The 21,207-nt window shown below is 45.3% G+C and overlaps 1 protein-coding gene across 1 annotated transcript in view; it reads left to right on the top strand.

The window, feature by feature from the left end:
* The window catches only part of Fry (FRY microtubule binding protein), a 250,702-nt gene that overhangs the window by 108,717 nt on the left and 120,778 nt on the right, over positions 1–21,207 (top strand). Inside the window, exons 12-17 of the mRNA XM_038345555.1 lie at positions 263–366; positions 873–981; positions 2,813–2,899; positions 8,417–8,588; positions 9,983–10,115; positions 13,413–13,520. Coding sequence (XP_038201483.1) covers positions 263–366; positions 873–981; positions 2,813–2,899; positions 8,417–8,588; positions 9,983–10,115; positions 13,413–13,520 — 713 coding nt within the window. The remainder of the gene's footprint in view (positions 1–262; positions 367–872; positions 982–2,812; positions 2,900–8,416; positions 8,589–9,982; positions 10,116–13,412; positions 13,521–21,207) is intronic.

The raw sequence follows: 21,207 nt of genomic DNA, 5'->3' as shown, positions 1-21,207 counted from the left end.
ATGCTATGCTATTCTGTCGGATGCTTGGCCATCTCTTGAGTTTCCATTTTGGCAAAGACAGAATGAGGGCTTCCCATGACATTCCTGTCTTGCCACCGCGTCCATAGCCCTCATGGATGACTTATCCAATGACGCTGGAAGGCAGATGGACCAGGGTTGCCTGCCCCCCAACCACGCCAGCCTTTCCCAAGCTGCTCAGGGAGCACTCTCCTGCCTGGACCACCACCCTACAAGTCATCGTACATTTTGGATTCTGTTACAGAATAAAGACCCCAAGATGGCTCGAGTGGCCCTGGAATCTCTCTACAGGTTACTCTGGGTTTACATGATCCGAATCAAATGTGAAAGCAACACTACCACTCAGAGGTAAGGGCAGGCGTGCGCTCCGGCGAGCCTCAGAGGTAAGGGCAGGCATGCGCTCCGGCGAGCCTGTTCCTGGGGTCGGCCTTGGAACTGCACTGCCCAGTCACTGCGCGGGCTGCTCGCCTTCCTTGTTGCCTACCCTATCCCAGTGAAAACATGCTCAGAGCTGATGGTTCCTGCAAGACTGCAAGCCTTGGGGCTTCACCGCTGCCTTCGCAGCCTTTGCCAAAGCATTAGCCTCCGCCAGGACTGATAGGGTCTGCGGCTGGGCGGCATTTGGTGTGCTGAGGAAGGAAGCAGCTGTCTGTCATTTTTCCAACTGCCCTGGATTTTTTTTTTCCTGGAGAAAAAAAGAGAATGTCTTCATAGAGTAATTATGCTAATAGGAAGGGTTTGGTTCTTTTTTTTTCCTTCTGAGACTAAGATAGGATGAAATGTGACCATCTCCCTGACAGCTAGATCTCAGCCAATCTCGCTTGTTTTCTCTTTTTCCTGCCCTTATTTTCCAGCCGACTCATAACCATCACCACCACGCTTTTCCCCAAAGGGTCCCGCGGCGTGGTGCCCAGGGATATGCCTCTGAACATCTTCGTGAAGATTATCCAGTTCATCGCCCAGGTAACGCACACATCGCTGCTGGTCTACTTCAGGGGAACTAAGAAACGAAACAGGCCATAGTAATCCTAAGGTGTCCAGACTTCTCAGGAAGGGCTCGTGTGCCCACACAGCTTGCTCTCTTGCTTCAAAACGGTCAGATGAATACATCAAGTGCCGTCAGCAGCTAAGAGAGATGAGAGATGGCATTTAAGCGATTCTAGGTCAGAGCCCACCAGGAAAGCCGCCTGTGGCACCAATGAGATCCTGGGTCGGTCCCAGCACCGACAGAAAAGAGAAGACTTTAGTGATAAGGACTCTTGGTTCTCCCATCCCGCTTTCCCCAGGTCTCTGCTCTGGAGAAGCTCAAGAGGAGTCAAAAGGTCTGGGATCTGACAGAAATTTAATTTTTTTTTTTTTTAAAAAAAAAGACAATCTAGTGAAATTGGAGAATCCGTGTCAATTTTCTATTTTTCCTCTGTGAGGAGAAAATAATTCCATGGGGAAATCAGCATTTATAAGTTTTATCCTTCTTTCGCTCAAAACTATTCTAGGCACTTTGCACATGAATTAATTTACTTAATTTACAGTGACATTAAAGCTAATGTGGCTGTAATTTATTATTTACTAAAATGTTTACTTGGGGGAGGGCTCGGTGAACTGAACCCGAGACCCCACTCGTGCCAGGTGTACACGCCACTGCTGAAGGGCACCCCAAGTCCACTGTTTTGTTTTATTATTTTTGAAACAGTGTCTCATTTTTTAACCTTGACTGGCCTCTAACTAGTTCTGTAGACCAGGGACACCTCCAACTCACAGTCCTCCTGTATCTGCCTCCCACACGTTAGAATTAAGCACACGTACCCAGCTGCCTTTTTCTCTTAAAAATATTTACTGGGTACAATCTTTGACACACACCCCTTGACCTCTGCGAGTCTCCTGTCCTAGCCTGGCCTTTGTCACTAACAAATCTTCCACCTTAAACCAAAGAACACCTTCCGTCTTGGTTTCTCTATCTCAAAAGCTAGGGTAGAGATTCTTGTCTGGTACATCACAGAATATTACATGCTCAAAGGAGACTGTCGGTCTGCAGATGTTACTGGAGTGCTGCTGCTATTCATAGAAGGATGTAAGATTCGGTGCACAGGCTATTTGATACCAAGCAGCTCTCTCTATTGGGGCCTGAGAGACTTCTTTAATATGGATCCTTAGAGAAAGTGCATTGCTTACTCTGCACACGGAAAATTCCATAGGACTTTTCTAAATGTGGTCACGAGGTATATGTGCTTTGGCTGTTCTGGAACACTGTATATAAAATGAACGTGTCCTGTTGTAATAGTTACTGACTTGTATGACCAGACTCCACTTTAAATGATATGTTTTATGTCTTAAGTCTTCTTCCCCCACCCCCAGATTAATTTTTATATATGAGCCAGAGGATGTTTTCGAAGTTAAGAAATAGAGGCAAATGGTCATTTTGTAGTGATTTCATTAAAAATATATTTCTCAGCTGAGTTTCAAAAAGTTATCAACATGGATAGGACAAGGGGGAAGAATCTAGGCCGTTTTGGTGTCCAGACACCCAGGGGTTGTATGTTTTTGGTGCTTGGTTCTGTGGCTCCAGCCTCCCTGTGCTCACAGAGCTGATTCTATGCACTACACAGGGAATTGCAGCTCCTCAGACAGCTCCGATGCACCCGATCTTCCTTCAGGGGCTCCCCGTGACCCATAAAATTAGGAAACACCCCAGCTGCATATGGGGAAACTTGCATATTGTGCTAAACTCGGCATTCCGCATTTTTATTTTGTCTGTTTCCTCCCACCCCGCTCCACCCCTCCGCACCATCCCCTCCAGGAGCGTCTGGACTTTGCAATGAAGGAAATCATTTTCGACTTTCTTTGCGTGGGAAAGCCAGCCAAGGCTTTTAGCCTCAACCCAGAGGTATGAACGACTCGTCTGTGCAAACCTTATTCACAGAGCCCATCCCTTTCCTCTGGAAGTCTGGGGGGCTTGGGTGGGGAAGGAGCGGTGCGTCTCAAGGGTCTTAAGACACAGAAACTGTTTTCTCTGTGTCCTGCTTTGGGCGTCGTTTTTTTTTTTTTTTTTTTCCAGGAGTAAATTTTGAGGTGAACTCCTTCAGGATGACCCAATACAGGGCCCGTGCGCTGTAGTCTTCTGCTCCTCCTGTCAAATGGAATCATCCTTGCCCCAAAGAGTGCAGTGACAAAGATTGGGATGTGATCAGGCAGATGAGTAAATACAGGGAGTGGTGAGATTCCTCCAACACAGTGAAATTAGACAACCAAGTGGACAAGCGCACTTCCATGACAGCATGCAAGCTCGAGGTCCTGACACCTCGCGGAGATGAGTCCGTGGTGGATGTTCCATCTCTGTGCGGCTCTCGGCTCGGCAAATGAACCACAATTCGGTCTTAACCTTTTCAACAGCAGCAGCCCCTAGAAACAGGCCGGCCAAGCGGCCTCTTTGCAGCCCTCTCTCTGTGAGATTATGAAAAGCACACTGGACCGAAAGCCAGAAAGCTAGTTTTGCCACTTGTCGTGAGCTCGGCTTCTTTTTTTAGCCATGTGACCTTTACTTCTCACTCTTGGCGTTTCCTCTGATAAAATGGGCAAGTACTTTTCTAGGTCTCTGCACAGAAGCTTGATACTGGAACTAACTCCTTGCAGACTAAAAGGGCATGAAGGAAAAGGAAAGAAATCCCATACCATAGAGATTACCTACTGCTTCTCTCTGCCCTCACTGTGACAGCCTGCTCCTCCTTCCAGTCTTTAAGGGAAGGGGCTTAGAGGCTCAGCACAGCTCCTGAGCTGCCCCCATATCTCCTGCCCCTTCCCAGCATACCCTGAACCCTCTTGGTTGCCACATTTCTGCTAACAGAACAAGAAACTAAAATGTGGGAGTTTCTTGTTGTGGCTGATGACTTCACGGGCTTCTGGAATGGCTGCCGTCACAGTCAGCAGGTCAGGAGAAAGTCAAAACCAGGGGCCCCATCGAGGTCCAGAGCTGGGTGATAACAGAATTCTCACGTGGACAACATACCCGACATCTTCTTCATAGCTCGGTAGTTACAAATTTACTACTTTAACAATTCTCAGAATTACTGGGTTACTTGTACTAGTCAGGGTTTCTATTGCTGCAATGAAACACCATAACCAAAAGCAAACTGGGAAAGAAAGGGTTTATTTGGCTTATGCATCCATATTGTGGTCCGTCATTGAAGGAATCAGGACAGGAGCTCAAGCAGGGCAGGAACCTTGAGGGTCACAAAGCTCAAATTTAAATTGCCAGGTTTGGCAATAAATGCCTGTCTTAGTTAGGGTTTCTATTGCTGTGAAGAAACACCATGACCATGGTAACTCTATAAAGGAAAACATTTAATTGAGATGGTGGCTTATAGCTTCAGAGATTTAGTCCATTATCATCATGGTGGGGCGCCTGGCAGCACTCAGGCAGACATAGTGCTGGGTAGATCTTGATCAGAACACAACAGGAAGTGGACTGTGTGTCACGCTGAGGGAAGCTTGAGCAAAAGAGACCTCAAAGCCTGGCCACACAGTGACACACTTCCTCCAACCAGGCTACCCCTATTTCAACAAGGCCACCCCTCCTTAATACTGCCACTGCCTTTGAGAGCCATTTTCTTTCACAACACCACAGCGCCTTTGCCCACTGGATCATCTTGCCAACTCTCTTCTACGTCTCTTCCTCTTGTAGGAGCCTAGAAGAATCTGCCTATTACTAATTGACAGCTATAAGCCCAAAAGGTTACATGTGACTGGCACATCCAGCACGTCTCCAGGGAAGGACATGACTGGAGCAGCAAGGGAATGACGCAAAGATGAACACAGAGGAAAACAGGACAGAAAGCTGGGATTTGTGTGGTCCAGGCCCTTGGCAAAGAAGCTGCAGCAGTCTGGAAGTTCAGAGTGTTTATTATATAGAGTTGACCAGCAAGGCAGCAGTAGCATACAGCTGGACAAAGGAAACAGGGTTATTGCTTCTAGATAAACAAGGAGATCCTTGGGTCAAGAGGCGAGGTTTAGCTGCTATTGCTCTGTAAGGGAGCAGTCTTCAGGCCATAAACATCTCACAGGGAGAGAACTATATTAGATGTGTTCTGCCCACACTGTCGATATTCACGCTCCGCCAGCTGAGGCGGTCTTTACCATTTTTCTGTGATCCTCACCCCAGGGGAAAGGTTTTAGTTTTTCTCTGTGGGTCTGAGGCTCTGGGGTCTTTGACATGACCCGCTCAGGTCAACACACGCATTCCCGCAGGATTTCACACATTCAAGCTTTCTCCATCCATACACACAGTCCCCTTGAGAAGCAGGCACTCAGTGGTCAGTGACAGAGAAGCTGCACAGCGGGTGAAAATGCTGCTGCTGGGGACAGTTTCTCAGAGAGCAGCAACATTGGCCCTTCGGGAGCTGCTTACCAGTGTGTTGTTTATCATATAGGGTCTCACACTGACCTTGAACTTGCTGGATTGCTGACCAAGACTGTAAGCGCTTGGTCATCCTGTCCCAGCCTCTGAAGTATAGGAACTACAGGCAAACACCATCATCTCTGGCTCCATATTGGTCCTTAAATAATGTTTTTGAAATCAGCTTGTGTAACCAAGGCTCAGAGACCTGCAGGGATATCTTAAACCAAGTGTTTCAAGCACAACTCAGCAATTAGGTAGTTTCTAGGTAATGGTTATACTGGGTTTGAGCCTGTCTATGTACTGTATACATGCCCATCATCATGAGAAGTGCATATCTGTGAGATGTACTTTTGAGCGGTCATTTTATCTCATTTTTGCCCTGATCTAAAATAACATGTAACTGGAGATTTATTTAATGCTGGAGGCAAGAAAAGCAGAAATAAAGTACTGATAGGCTGGAAATGAAAATAGAAAAAGTTTTTTTCATTGATGAGCAAATACGGTGCAAAGAAGCTGTGCATGGCTGGACACACCTGTAATCCCACAGCAGTGGAGAGATGGAAGCATGAAGATCAGGCGTCAGTTACATAGGGAGTTCAAGGCCAGCCTGGGCAACATGAGTTACATAAGGAGTTCAAGGCCAGCCTGGGCAATATGAGTTACATAGGGAGTTCAAGGCCAGCCTGGGCAACATGAGTTACATAGGGAGTTCAAGGCCAGACTGGGCAATATGAGACCCTGTAAGAAGAAAATAGGGAGTTCAAGGCCAGCCTGGGCAATATGAGACCCTGTAAGAAGAAGATAGGGAGTTCAAGGCAAGCCTGGGCAACATGAGACCCTGTAACAAGAAGATAGGGATTTCAAGGCCAGCCTGGGCAACATGAGACCCTGTAACAAGAAGATAAGGAGTTCAAGGCCAGCCTGGGCAATATGAGTTACATAGGGAGTTCAAGGCCAGCCTGGGCAACATGAGTTACATAGGGAGTTCAAGGCCAGACTGGGCAATATGAGACCCTGTAAGAAGAAAATAGGGAGTTCAAGGCCAGCCTGGGCAATATGAGACCCTGTAAGAAGAAGATAGGGAGTTCAAGGCAAGCCTGGGCAACATGAGACCCTGTAACAAGAAGATAGGGATTTCAAGGCCAGCCTGGGCAACATGAGACCCTGTAACAAGAAGATAAGGAGTTCAAGGCCAGCCTGGGCAACATGAGACCCTGTAACAAGAAGAGTAATGTTAGCACAAATAAAGATGTCACTTGTTTTAATAAAAAGAGAAAGAAAATATCAAATGATTTGGAGTTGTTACTTGACTTTAGGAAGTTTTCAGGATACAAGATAAATAAGTAATATATTTATATATCCTAGTAATGAATAAACAAATGAAACAATTTACATTATTGATGAAAAGAAAGTAGCCAGCAGTAAAACAGACAACATGTGTAAACTACTTATGGCTTTTTTATTTTAAAAACTAAAAAATATTGAACAAAGACGATGATCCAAATAGGTAGAGATAAGTTCTGTGTATAGCAAATCAAAAGACTGGCCATTGCTGAGTTCTCTTACCCTCAAACTGACTTAAATGTTTTAAGTTATCATCTTAATAATAATCTGGCTTATATTCCCCACCGCTTCTTTTAAAATAGAAATCAACGCACTGGTTTTAAATTTGATATAGGACATCAAACTACTAAAATAACATAATTCAGAAATGGAAGACTAGCATAGCCTGATTTTAAGGCCTAGTACAAAATCAGTATAAAAGTGGAGGTAGATTTTTCTTTACAAAGGACCAATGAGGATGGGAGGTTAGAGATAGAGCCACACATGAATGGTTGGCTGGTTTCCAATTCTGGGAATGTAGTCACTGAGTCAAAGCCTTTCCACTCAGTGGTGCTGGGCAATTGGATGCACACCTTGCAAAACGACGAATTCCAGTCCACAATTTTTCACTGTAAGCAGAAAAAAAAAGCTCGAAATGGATTGCGCAACCTAAATATCAACCCAACACTGTAAATCTTCCAGGGGAAAACAAAGTGAAAACTTTTGTGACCCTCGAATGAGCGAAACTTTTCTAGAACACAAAAATCAAAAGTCACAGAAAGCCAAGAAATTGAGTATATATATGCTTTCAAGTTTGCATGTTGATAAGGCATTTGGTAGGAGTCATAGCATGGGAGAAAATAGTTTCACAGCCCCCCACATCCTTTCCAGAATATACAAAGAACTCTTGTAATCAATAATATGAAAATAAACATTGCACTTCTAAAGTGAGCAAAATCAATAGCCTCTTCATCCGAGAAGAGACAGAAGCAGCCAGTAGCCCTGTGAGAAGATGGTCAATGGAGGTGTCCCCAGGGAAATTTCAGATCAAAAGGATGATGAGATGCACTGGGGTCAGAGGCTAGAGCAGCAAGGCCTTAATCCTATTTCATTGGGAATGTGATCCGGAGAGCCGATGCTGTGACCTGCCTTGAACAAGCTCCGTGGTTCAGCTGAACTTTAGACGTTCACGTCCCCAAGTGTTTCCGTAGGTTTGATGAGTTTCAGTTTCTAAAATTTATTCTCAAATTTGTTGGCCTTTGTAATCAGAGATTAATAATAGTGGCTGGCTGTGGGAGGAGAAGCAGGTGGATCTCTGAGAGCCGAGGCCCGCCTGACCTACATAATGAATTCCAGGCCAGCCAGGGCCACATAGTGACTAGTTCATCTCAAAATAAGTAAAATAATCAGAGATATTGAATTTGTGGTTTATATTTGGAACTCAGTATCTTCACACTGTCTTTGGATTAAGACCTATGGTGTTCCTTTCTGTGAAGCATTGAGTCAGTTGTGTGACTCAGTTTAACTTAGTGCAGCCGCTTCCAGAATGAGGACCTCTCTCTTGGCTGCTCTCTCTCCACACACAGACGCACTAGGAATTTAGTGAGCATCTTCCTGGCTGTTTCCCCACGACTAATCCTCTCGGATTGTTCTAGTTGACGGGATCTTTGCTTGCGTCTCTTACAGAGAATGAACATCGGTTTGCGCGCATTCTTGGTGATCGCCGACAGCTTACAACAGAAGGACGGTGAGCCTCCCATGCCGGTCACAGGAGCTGTGCTCCCGTCGGGAAACACCCTGAGAGTAAAGAAAACATATTTGAGTAAGACGCTCACGGAAGAGGAAGCCAAAATGATAGGTGGGTATGGATCCCTGAAAAAAAAACACTCTCAGCACCTTGCTGGAAGTGAGAGGAACTCAGAAAAACACACACCACATCTTTGCCAAGTAGCTGGTGAGACATTCCTACACTGTTGTGGTGACAGATTCCTGCTGGGTTCTGATCCTGGAGCCCTTTAAACTCCTTAGGACTTCCTGGTAAATATTTTGCCATTTTGCGCTGGCCTTTCATCTGGGTCCTTGTAAACATCTGATACTGGTTACCTACATTGTACAGTAAGTTTCCAATAATCTTATTTATGATTTGTTCATTAATTTATTTTTCAAAGAAAATTTCTTCCCTTTTTTTTTTGAGTAACACTGGTCTGATTTGTATTGTAAGATGCCAATTCCCACAAACACTTCAGGAGAATTTTCTTTTCTCTGATATATCCTCCTGAATCCTAAATTCCAAAGATATAAAAGAAACATAAGCAGAAGTCTTCACTTTTAACGTTAGTTTTGTTATAGTCAATGAGTTCAAAAGACTTTATGCGTGAGAAATGGCTACTTACTTTGTTAAAGTGTGATGTTGATTTTGTTTGATATGTGGTGTGTGTGTATGTGTGAGTGTGTGTGGTGTGTGTGTGAGTGTGTGTGTGTGTGTGTGTGTGTGTGTGTGTTGTCATCTAACTAGAGGAAGACTCACATCACACTCAATGGGAGCAATACATTTCCCTCACCTTAAAGTTTATAAGTGGAGTCAATTTGTTTATTTTACTAAAGAATCTGCACACGCATTCCGGGGAACAATATACAATTGTCAAACTCTTAACCCCAAATGAGAATTATCATTTATTCATGTAATTGCTAATGCTAGTGGGTTTTCTAGTTAATCAGAAGCAAATCAAAATTCAAAAGCAAAATTAATTACTTTAACTTTTGTAGAGAACGTTTCTCATTGAAATATTAAAATTAAGAGGGCTGGAGAGTTGCCTCATTGGTTAAGAGCACTGGCTGCTCGTGCCAGGGACCCAGGATGGCAGCTCACTACTGCCTGTAACTATAGTCCATAGGACCCAATGCACTCTTCTGGCCTCCAGAGGTACTACACACATGTGGTCATGTGGTGCACCCATATGCGTGCAGACAAAAGCACTCACAGAAATAAAATTAAAAGTAAACAAACATTTAAAAAGCATTACAACTCTTGTTAAGTACGTTGAAACAGTTATTTGGCGAGCGCCGGCAAAGTGCAGGGCAGTGCACTCGAGCTAGGCAGGCAGAAATGGAACCGCCCTCAGCCCTTCTGTTCAAGGAAATCCCAGGCGCAGAGGACCCTTCTTAAAGAGGCAATTTTGTGGCGCTTGGGTGGAGCACAGTAGGATTCTTTGATACATTTAGTTAAAAGTGTGACTAACGTGTGTTTTTCAGGAATGTCCTTGTATTACTCTCAAGTCCGCAAGGCCGTAGGCAACATCCTAAGACACCTTGATAAAGAAGTGGGACGTTGCATGATGCTCACCAACGTCCAGATGCTAAACAAAGAGCCGGAAGACATGATCACGTGAGTACCGCCAAGGCGGCTCACGAGCTGCGGGATCCAAGTGGACCTCCCTCTCTTCTCCTACTCAACACGGGTTCTAGGGGTGGTAGCGCATATGTAGCAATGTTATTTGCCTGAAAGCCAGTTCAAAGCTGAGGTTGGCCTCTTTTGGTTATATCTTCAGTACCATTAAGCTTCCGGCAAGTTAGAAAATGGGGCTTGCAGCTCATTACTGATCCATAAAAGGGCATTTTGTACCTTTCTTTGAGCCAGAGTCTCACCATGTAGCCCTGGCTGACTTGGAATTCACTATGTAGACCAGGCTGGATAGTCTTCTGCCTCTGTCTTCTGAGTGCTGGGACTAAAGACATGTGGGCAACCCATGCCAATTTAAGACAGATTCTTGAGTGGAAAATAGCTTGTTTCTTTTCTTTCTTTCTTTAAGGGGGAATTTCAGGGAACCACACAGACATTTAGAGAAGAGAGTAATGGGAAGAGTGGGCTGGTCTGAGGTAGCCTTTGAGGCGGATCCACCATTCTCCCTGCCCTGAGTAAGGAATTCACTCGATCACGGTACACTGTTTTGCGTAATCCCCATTCCTTATTTCTCTTGTGCCACATTAAAAAAAAAAAAGGAAGAAAGAAAAGAATAGAAAAAGTAAAAAGCTTGGCAGTAGTGGTTCACACCTTTAATCCCGGCACTTGGGAGGCAGAGGCAGGGGAGTCTCTGTGAGACTAAGGTCAGCCTGGGCTACAGAATGAGTTGTAGGATAGCCATAGCTACAGAGAGAAACCCTGTCTCAGAAAAAACCAAAATAAATGAATAAAATAACAAATAAAAATGTTTAACATCTGCTAATAAATTTCCTTTTTCAAAAGTATGTCCCTTTGGGGGACATTCACATGCTCCCATAAAATCCCGTAGACCAAAGCCTATGTTAATAAAAAGAAACCATGCGTCCATTTGGTTTCTAATGTAGGCTTCCTTTGCCAGTTGAAAGCAGATGGCAGAGTTCCCCATGCACTTTAGGCTGCAAGGGGTCATCTGTCTTCCAGTGGGTAAGAAAAAGATCCCAGCTGTTGAAAACATCTGGTGATCAAGCTAGGGATACTGGATAGGCACCCGTCTGCTGCGGATGACGACCGTGGAGCTATGATTAGGGTGTCAGCAGCTACTGAGGGTGTCAGGTGATGGCATCTCTGTCTAGGTGGGAAGCCACGGTGGATGCTCCTCTCCTGCAGATCATGCAGAAGGACATTGGAAAAGGAGAGGAAAGAGCCCATGGCTGTCCACACTCATGTTTGATTTTCCTTCTGTGAGGGGAATATTCAAAGACTTGGCTTTACTGTGTTCTTTAGTATTCATGTGTGCATGCACATAGTGAGTATATAAGTGCATTGCCTTTTGAGACCAGAAGAGGGGGATCATAACTCCCTAGAGCTGAAGTTTCAGATAGTTGTAACCACCCAGTATGGGTACTGGGAATTGAACTTGGGTCCTCTGCAAAAGCAACACACACTCTTAACCTCTGGACCACCTCTCCAGCCTCTCCTGCCGCTACCCTGTATTCATTCTTAACGTACTTAAGATACTAGCATTCTTAACACAGAAGCCTTGTTGTAGATAATGCCAAGGAGTAAGTCTGCTACTTGACATTGATGATTCAAACATAGAGCATTGATTCTGCTTGTTGCATTTCTGTCCTGAGGACAGTTGGGGTACTGTTCCAGAATTGTTACATCTGTCTGTGCCGCTTTGTGTTTTTATTACTGAGTCTGTGTTCTAAAACTGCATTAATTTGGTACCACATTTATATTTATCTCTGAAGACCAAATTGTCAGAATTTTCATATGTTGCTGTAGATTGTTGCTCCGGTTCCTTGGGAGACTCCAAGAGTGGTTTTTGTCAACTTTAAAGTAGCTAGAGTCACCTGGAATGAGAGCAGTCCCTTGAAGCATTGCCTCCATCAGACTGTCCTGTGGCCATGTTTGTGGGGCATTTTCTTGCCGGCTAATTGATGTAGGAGGGCCCAGCCCACTGTGGGTGGGGCCACCCCTAGGCAAGTGGGCCTGTGCTGTTTAAGAAAGGTAGCTGAGCAGGCCCTGGGGAGCAAGCCAATAAGCAGCATTCCTCTGTACTCTTTGCTTCAGTTCCTGCCTTGAGGTCTTATCCTGACTTCCCTCAATGATGGGTTATTGCCTGAAGTGTAAGGCGAAATAAACACTTTTCTCTCTAAGTCACTCTTGGTCATGATATTTAACATAACAACAGAAAGCAAACTATAGCATGTATCATTATAAAAAAAGACTTATTTGAAAACACTTAATTGAAGCATAATTCATCAGGGGGGAGAAATTTCCAGATGTCTTGCTGTTTGTCTTAGTTAGGGTTTCTATTGCTGTGAAGAGACACCATGACCACAGCAACTCTTATAAAGGAAAACATTTAATTGAGGCTGACTTTACAGCTCAGAGGTTCAGTCCATTAGCATCATAGCGGGACACTGGAGAAGGAGCTGAGAATTCTACATCTTGATCTAGAGGCCACAGGAAGTGATCTGGGTATAACTTGAGCACATAAGACCTCAAAGCTTGCCTCCTACTCTCCTTCCAACAAGGCCATACCTCCTTATGGTGCCACTCCCTGTGAGCTTATGGGGACCAAATACATTCAAACTACCACACTGGTAAACATTCAAATCCCACTCAAATACTAGATATAGCCGTGATGGTCATTGCTTTGCCGATCCACTGAGGCTTTTTTTTTTGTGATTCGAGTGTTGGAAAGTCATCCATGGGGACCAATCTCCATGGAATCCTACTGAGTGGCCAGCTTGTGATTAGGTGCTCTTGATGTCTGTACGTTCAGAGATCTGTGACTTGGAATCACATCTCAACTATTTTGCTGTTTTCATTTTGTTTTTTTTAATTAGATTTATTCATTTCATTTCATGTGTGAATGTTTCACCTGCATGTACATGTGTGCACCTCATGCATGTTTGGTATCTACTGAGATCAGAAGAGGCATTAGATCCCCTGGAACTGAGGGTTGCGAGCCACCATGTGGGTGCTGGGGATCAAGCCTGGGTCCTCTGCAAGGACAGCCAGTGCTCTAAGCCTAGACTTTTACAATCTCATTGGCCCAAATGAAGCTTTGAGGAGATCAACATTTGATAAAGACATGGAGCCAGCACCAGGCTATACTTAGAAGATCTGTATTAGATGCTAGTTTTTGTTCGCACTCTTAACCATTTTTTGATTTTTTTTTCTTATTTTCATAATCATTTGACTTGCTTCAATTTTGTCTTCAAACTCTAGGGGTGAAAGAAAACCAAAAATCGATCTCTTCAGGACCTGTGTCGCTGCAATTCCTCGACTGCTGCCTGATGGCATGTCCAAACTTGAACTTATTGACTTGCTGGCCAGGTGGGTGAAAACAATCTTGGATGTTAGCCCATCAAAATTGATTTTACTCTTTTGTCATTGCCTGAAGAAACAGAGTAGAGTGTTTGCTTTCAGCTGGTGGAGGTTTACTTAATAAGGTGTTGTACTAGGTCTTATGTGTGAACAGGAATAAAGAACTTAGTTGTTTTTGGTTTTGTTTTAGTTTTAATAATGGGACTTGAACCCAGGGACCTACTTGTGCTAGGTACGCTCTCTGTTACTGAGGCATATCCCTGGTTCCCTCTTTTACTCTATTTGAGACATGGTCTCATAAATCACCAGGCTGGTCATCAATTACAATCTTCTTGCCTCAGCCTCCAGAGTAACTGGGACTATAGTCCTGGACCATAGACTTGTAACCCTTTAAGACATCTGTTTTGTTTTTATTTCCATGCCCAAGGGGTTTAAAATAAATACAGATGTCTGCACAGTCACTAACATCCCGAGCATGGGCCTGCACAGATGAATAGCACTCAGTAGACCCTTGAGTTCAGTGGGTAGAGGGGCCAACTGTGGACCAAGGAAGCCAGAGAATAAAAAGCCTCCAGGGAAAGATTGAGTTCAGAAAAGTAAAGGGAAGGGTGTGGCCTCCCTGTGGGAGCTCACCTGGGGTCTGGCCCTCAGTTTGAGGTACCTAGACTCTCTGATGAGGTCAAAAGAGACAGTAATCTTAAATCTAACAGTAGTTATCCTGAAAGCTACCCAAAAAATCACGCTCCTCTTTCTTCCGTCTTCCACATGACTACACAGCCCAACTCAGACGTAAAAACTGTTTGTTTTGAGTGAAAGTATCTCATTGTAGTTTGTAGTCATCGTCTCCTATAATCTGAAACTCCCGTTGACAACGTGTGTCTTTCGTTTAAAATCAAAAAACCAACATAGAAGGCAAAACCATTGTCACTGGGCTGTGGGGGATGGGAGGGAGATTTAAGATTCATCACCGGATTGGGGAAATGAAGGGAAAAAAAGAGTTAGGAAAGCCAATAATGAAAGGACGTAGACGCCCACCTAGAGAGAGAGAATTTCAGCAGCAGGCAACACCATTGACAAGCCATTTTAGGGACTAGCAAGACAGTGCAGAGGGTGAGGGGCTAGACAGCCTGAGTTCAGTCCTCAGGGTCTACAGGTGGAAGGAGAGAACTGACCCCTGACCATTGTCCTCTGACCTCCAGGCATATACTGGATCATATATGTACCCACACAAGCATACACACACACACACACATGCATATACAATAAATGTAATTTTGAAAATTGTTTTATTTGGATTGGAAAGGTCAGCTCCGTGGTTAAGAGCACTGACTAGACCCTTGCAGTGGACTCCGGCTCAGCTCCCAGCACCCGCCTGGCATATCTCACAGTCGTCTATAGCTCCTGTTCCAGGGGCTCTGCTGCCCTCATCCGAACTCACCAGGCACCCATGTGGTGCACAATCATCCATGTAGGCAAAACATCCATACCCTCACAATCACGGTGCTGCTGAATTGAACTCAGGTCCTCTGGAAGAGCAGCCAGTGCTCTTATCCATCAAGCCACCTTTCCAGTCCCCCATAAATGTGAATGTTTAAATGCCACTTGAGGTGCATTAATCTGATAACGGCGGCAAAAAGGAAAGCCTAGGAAAGAGAAAAAAATATTAGCGCCTAACCCTGAGGATGCTGTATCCCCTGGGATGGGAGCCTCGGTTTGTTTATTTAGATTCTGATGGGGTGAGGTTCTCAGATTAGAGAAGGAAGCCACCTTGGTTACGCACAGCTCATCTTTTTCGGGGTCACCTACTGCATGAGAGCCAGAAGACATCAACAAATGGGCTCCAACTAGCAGTCTGTGACAGAGAGGACCCCCGAGCTTTCAGACAGGAGCTTTTATTGCCTGCTACTCTCCGCCCCCTCCTCCATGCCTCTAGCATAGGCAGATGCTCAGTGCGAAGGCTACTGGAGATCCACGACTTTCAAAACCTCTCTCCTAAGACTTCCCTTCCAGCTCGTGTGTGTGTGTGTGTGTGTGTGTGTGTGTGTGTGTGTGTGTGTCTGTGTGTGTGTGTTATCTCCTATCAGTCACCAGAGCCTGCCTGTTGCTTCAAGCATGATCGAGCTTCAAGCCATGGATTCTCCTCCTCTCTATCCCAAGCATATGAGTTACTTTAAGAATGGCATGGACTGGGGACAAAATACAATAGAAAGAGTTTGCCTCACGTGTGCAAGGCTCTGAGTTTAATCCCCAGCCCCTACAAAATTGTATAAGGTTTAGACAATTAACGCCTGTCTGTTGGCTTTACTAAGGCCCAGAAAGCAGGGAGGCTGAGGCAAAGAGGGGAAAATGGACCTAAATTGATGTGAGCTTTCCGTTCTGAGTAGACCCACAAGGAACAAGCCATAAATAACAAACACACTGATTTGGGGGAGGAGAAGAATGAGGAAGGAAGGGATTGGGGTCCCGTGAGGGTCATCCACTCAAGTAGTCTCCTGGAATGAGAGCAGGGACTGAGAACGAAGAGAATCTCTGGCCCAGAAGCACAAAGGAGTCACCGGCCAGTTTACTGTCGACAGCAGTAGAGAGGTTGACAACCGGAAGTCAGTATTTTTGTGGGAGGACACGGGAGGATCCAGGGACCAGGGATCAGGACTCTCAGAAATCTGTAGTTAAGGCCCCTACCACTAGCCATGTGGACCAACAGAGAGCAAGGTCCTGACGGAGGAAACAGCAGGGAAGAATGGGAAAATGGCAGAATTTTCTCAAAAGTTTGAGCTTGGTATCCCTGCTTGCTGTTTTACTGCCTGTGCGACCTAGGCACATTATTTAAACTCCCAGCACACCCTTTCTCCATGGGTAAAAATTTGGTAATTTTAGAAGGATGCTGCTTGCCTCTGAGGACCTTTGAGAGGGCTAAATAACGCTGAGGCATCTACAGGCTGCTTAGTCAGAGGGAAGTCTGTGGGAAAGTGCCAGTTATCAGTTTGGGGTGGGAGGGACGTTGGCTTTCTTCAGAGATGTGGCTGGTAATGGCCTACATGAAAGCCTTTGAAATGCCAGGCTTTTTAGATAATGTGGAGCATTCTGGGAGAGCGCCTGGCTCTGCTTTGCTGTGGGTCTGGTAGAAGGCTCTTAACCTCTGAAATCACCTTGACAGCCTAATCCGGTGATGCTGGAATCTGCAGCCTGTGGTGCCAGACACGCGGGGAGGGGATCGTTAGACATCATTGGAATGTCTGGGCTATTTATAGCATCCTGTTTATTATTGTGTACATTCTTATAAAGCCCAAAGCCATGAGTCCTGTTTTTTAGAGGAGAAAAGAACAAATAAATATTCTTGAAAGTTCAAGAAAAATAGCCAGACTATTGGAAGCTTGTTAAAAGGGCTTTTTTTTAAAAAAAAATATAAACTTCAAAGGAAGTTTATAAAAATAAAATAGTCAGAGGGTGTTCTCAGAGAGCAATAAAGAGCTGTGACCTATACACCGGATCCTCTGTGTCCTGGGAAAATGAGGCGCTTCACATGCCCCCGCCCAGAGGTCCAGAGATAAAGGTGTAGTGATCTACTCACGAGAAATGTGCATTTCTGTTGCCACACAGGAAGATTTCCACCACTCTGCCCTGCAAAGTCCTATCGAGGTTGTGCTGAATTGACTTGATGCAATATACACAGCCTGGCCAGAGGAGGGCGCTAGACTCTTCACGCTTACTCAGTAGTGCATTTTTACCAGATAATTAGGTTTTCTTCATCATTGGAAAAGCTAGACCAGTGTTCATTCAGGCTCCCTTACCGGTTCAACTCCCAGTAAGGGGTTTCAAAGATGTGTCCCACGTGACTGCTGCAGGCCCGCCATGCCAGCACTTCTGGGTCCAGCTAAATACTGCAGACACACAAACCACAGACAGTAGTGTGTGGAATGAGGCTGGCAAGCCTCCTTCTCCAAGCTACCAAATTTCTGACATCATATGTATTGTTCAGCCAGTGAATAATGGCTGGTCTGAGAAATCTTACCCAGTGGGTTTCCTGGAGGCTGTGGAGATTGTCCTGGCTTCGTGGTCAAACCCCTAGTTGTCTTACATTCCTGTTTCTGCATGGCGTGTGCGTGATTGGCTGGAGGGGTACCCCCAAGGGTAGACCCTGCGTGGATTGGCTGGAGGGGTATCCCACAGGGTAGAGCCTGTGTGGATTGGCTGGAGGGGTGCCCCCAAGGATAGAGCCTGTGTGGATTGGCTGGAGGGGTGCCCCCAAGGAATCTCCATATACAAGGTGGAGCTTACTTCTTCCCATTTTTTTTCTTTCACTCACCTTCCCAGATGTGTCCTACTTCTTCCTTAGACCACAAAAAAGACAGTCAGTGTCCCTGACTGTCCTATGTCCTGTCGTGTTCTCAGTTCCATATGTGCATTAGATATTTGATAGTCATTATTTGCTCCCCCTTCAAAAAATTGACTTCATTAATATGACACCCACCTCATAGGGCTGTGAGAATTCAATAAGGCATGGGGACGGCTTAGCATAGCGCGTACACACAGCTCACGACAGCAGTAACACATGGAGATGACTTAGCATAGCGCTTACACACAGCTCACGATGGCGGTAGTTCTTTTCAGCGAATCTTCACTCTTGCACGATATATTCCATGTTATACAGTTTTTATAAGTTTCTAGGTAAGCTGGGTACAGACCCATTCCTGATTTTAGACAAGGAGACTGTATGTTAGGAAATTAAAACTGGAGCTGGAAAGATGGCTCAGTGATTAAGCAACCCAGGTTCCCTGGAAGAGCAAACTGGGTCCCCTGGGTTCAGTTCCCAGCACCCACATGGCAGCTCACCACTGTCTGGAACTCCAGTTCCGGGGGATCCGGCGCCCTCTTTTGGCCACAAAAGTATATCCACAGATATATATGCAATACATACATTTTTATTTAAAAAATTAAGATCTGGCTTCTTACATTTACAGAGATTCCTGAGACCGAGCTCCGCTGTCTTTTATCTAGGGTTTTTTATTAATTGGTGGATGCATCTGAGGTGCGGCTGTGTACTGCGGTAACCTATGATATCTGAAGTGTATTAACCACTTCCTCCACTTCCCTTTGTGAGCACGCTGGGTTGTGAAAAGCGCAGCAGAAGAATAGCTTCCAGCTGTGTGTGTTGCCTCACTAGCTGCTTGACCCGAAACGTAGTTCAGCACACAGCAATTAGATGGAGGTTGTCTCCACAATGCTCCCTGAGACGAAACCGCCGTGACCTCTGGTAAACTGGAGCGGACCAGCAGCCTGCCCCTCAGCCTGCTGGGTTCCCTTTGCGGCCTGTAATAGTATCGCCAGACCACCTGGCTTTATGGCCTCTGCCTGGTAATATTTTTCTTAACCCTTCGTAATTTAGACAGGGATGTCTCTGCCAACTGATCTTTTTCCCTTCAGCTTATGTTCCATCAATTTGAAACACACCTAGATAACCGAAGTATTATTACAAGCCCTTAGAGAATTGATGAAAATCTGGAACTTGCCCGGTGAGGAGGTTTGTGCTATGTGTCATTTGTCTGACCTGATAACCAAAGGTCAGCCTTGTCCGGGCTGTACCCACCCCTCGATGCATCTTAATTGGTTCAGCTACACCTTTGTGCAAGAAGCATGTGCCCTGGGGTCCATGTAATTGACTCATGCCAATTACTAGCTCTAGATCACTGAAGATAGAGCCCTGGGGCATCTCGCGTTGGCACATACCTGTGGGAAACGTCCTCTCGCTAGCTTACCTGAGCCACTGCACTAGCGCCAGGCCCTGCCAGCTCCCAATGCCAGCCGCCTGGAAGGTGGCCCCACTGATGTTGCGGTGCTAGTTTCCTTTTATCTGGTTCAGGGATAAGCCTATCCTCGGTGCTTTTATTTGGTGTCTTAATTATTGTCTTGAATGTACCCGAAACTGTTTTTAAAAACCCCAAAACAGATATGTTTCTTAAAAATTTTTCCTTGAGTCCTTAAGTCAAATCAGACGTCTTCACAGGTTGCTTCTTTTTATCCCTCTGTTATCTTTTAGCTACTGCAATCGGAGGCTCTTGGAAAATGAGGGTGGGGTCAATTGAACTCATAGTATTTGAGACCTGCTCTTGGGGTGAAATATGAAAATAACATCACTTCAAGAGGCATGGCCACCCAGAATAGCAAAGACTGCCTCACCATGGGGCTCCTGGAGACTTTAAAATGATCTTGCACTGTGGGCTTGGAGTCAAGACAGATTCCGGATTGCGGGGTTGTTTGCATCCATGCGGTAGATGAGGACTGAACTAATGTCATTGAGGAAACTCAAGGTATTAGCGACTCGTGGCTTCCTCTGGGCTCAGTGCGGCACAGCTCTCGCTCTCGGTGCCGCCTGGTTCCAGACTGTGTTGCTTTGCTGCAGCCGCTGCAAGAATGTGCCACAAGCTGGGGGCTTAAATAAGAGCAGCTGATAGTCTCTCGGGTCTGGAGACTGCAAGTTCAAAGCCAAAGTGAAGGCAGTGTTGCTTCCCTGTGAATGCTGGGAAAGAGTTTGCTGGGGCCTCTCAACCGCGCTTCTGGTGGCTTTCTGGTGATCTTTGGCATTGCCTGGCTTGTGGAAGCATCACCATGACCATTATTCCACCTTCACATGGTACTCCCCTGGCATTTATCTATCTCCAGAAGTCCTCTTGCAGAGACTGCCATTCCTACTGGATTTTAGAGTCCCAGCTTACTCCCCATATGACCTGATCCTTATGTAATTATTTCTGCAGTGGCCCTAATTTCAAATAAGGTTTGCTTTATAAAGAGGGGGGAGGGTGTTAGGTGTTAACACATGAGTTTTATGTGTGACACGATTCAACCCAGTATCTTTACCATTGATTAACATTTTTTTCATTTAATGCTAATTCCCAATTGTTACAATATTATACTTCCCTAAAATATGGTTTGATATCTTTGGAAGATTATGATCCTGAATGTCTTAGGAAATAAACAGATATAAATATAATAAATTAAAATCATAAACCTAAAACGAGAAAAAGGCCAGATGGTGGTGGCACACGCCTTTAATCCCAGCACTCGGGAGGCAGAGGCAGGTGGATCTCTGTGAGTTCGAGGCCAGTCTGGTCTGTGGAGTGAGTTCTAGGACAGCCAGGGCTACATAGAGAAACCCTGTCTCAAAAAACCAGAACACCAAAACAACAAGGAGCTAGTGAGTTCAAACCGTAAACAACAAAGGTAACTTGAAACTGTTTAGAGAAAGGCTGGAGAGAGAAGGCTCGGTGGTTAAAAAGCACCTGTTGCTCTTGCAGAAGACTTGGGGTCAATTCCTGACACCCACATGGCAGCTCACAGCCATCTGTAACTCCAGTTCCAGAGGGTCTAGTGTCCTCCTTCGGTCTCTGTATGTGTCAGGCACACACACACATACTACATGCAGACAAAACACCTCATACACACAAAATAAAAATAAAGCCAGGCATGGTGGCACATGCCTTTAATCTCAGCATTCGGGAGGCAGAGACAGGAAGGTCTCTTATGAGTCTAGGCCTGCCTGGTCTTCATGGTGAGTTCCAGGCTAGCCTGTGGCTCTACAGCAAAACCCAGTCCCAAGCAATACTGCTAATAATAACAATAAAAGCCTTTTAAAGATGGTAATATTGGGAGTGGCTCACAGAGGCCCAGGGGAACTGATAGTTTTGAAACTTTTAAGTAA

This window comes from Arvicola amphibius, chromosome 10, assembly GCF_903992535.2.
Source record: "Arvicola amphibius chromosome 10, mArvAmp1.2, whole genome shotgun sequence".
In the NCBI taxonomy this organism is placed as follows: Eukaryota; Metazoa; Chordata; class Mammalia; order Rodentia; family Cricetidae; genus Arvicola; species Arvicola amphibius.
The sequence above is the reverse complement of the archived record's forward strand: the minus strand, read 5'-3'. Positions and strand labels throughout refer to the sequence as shown.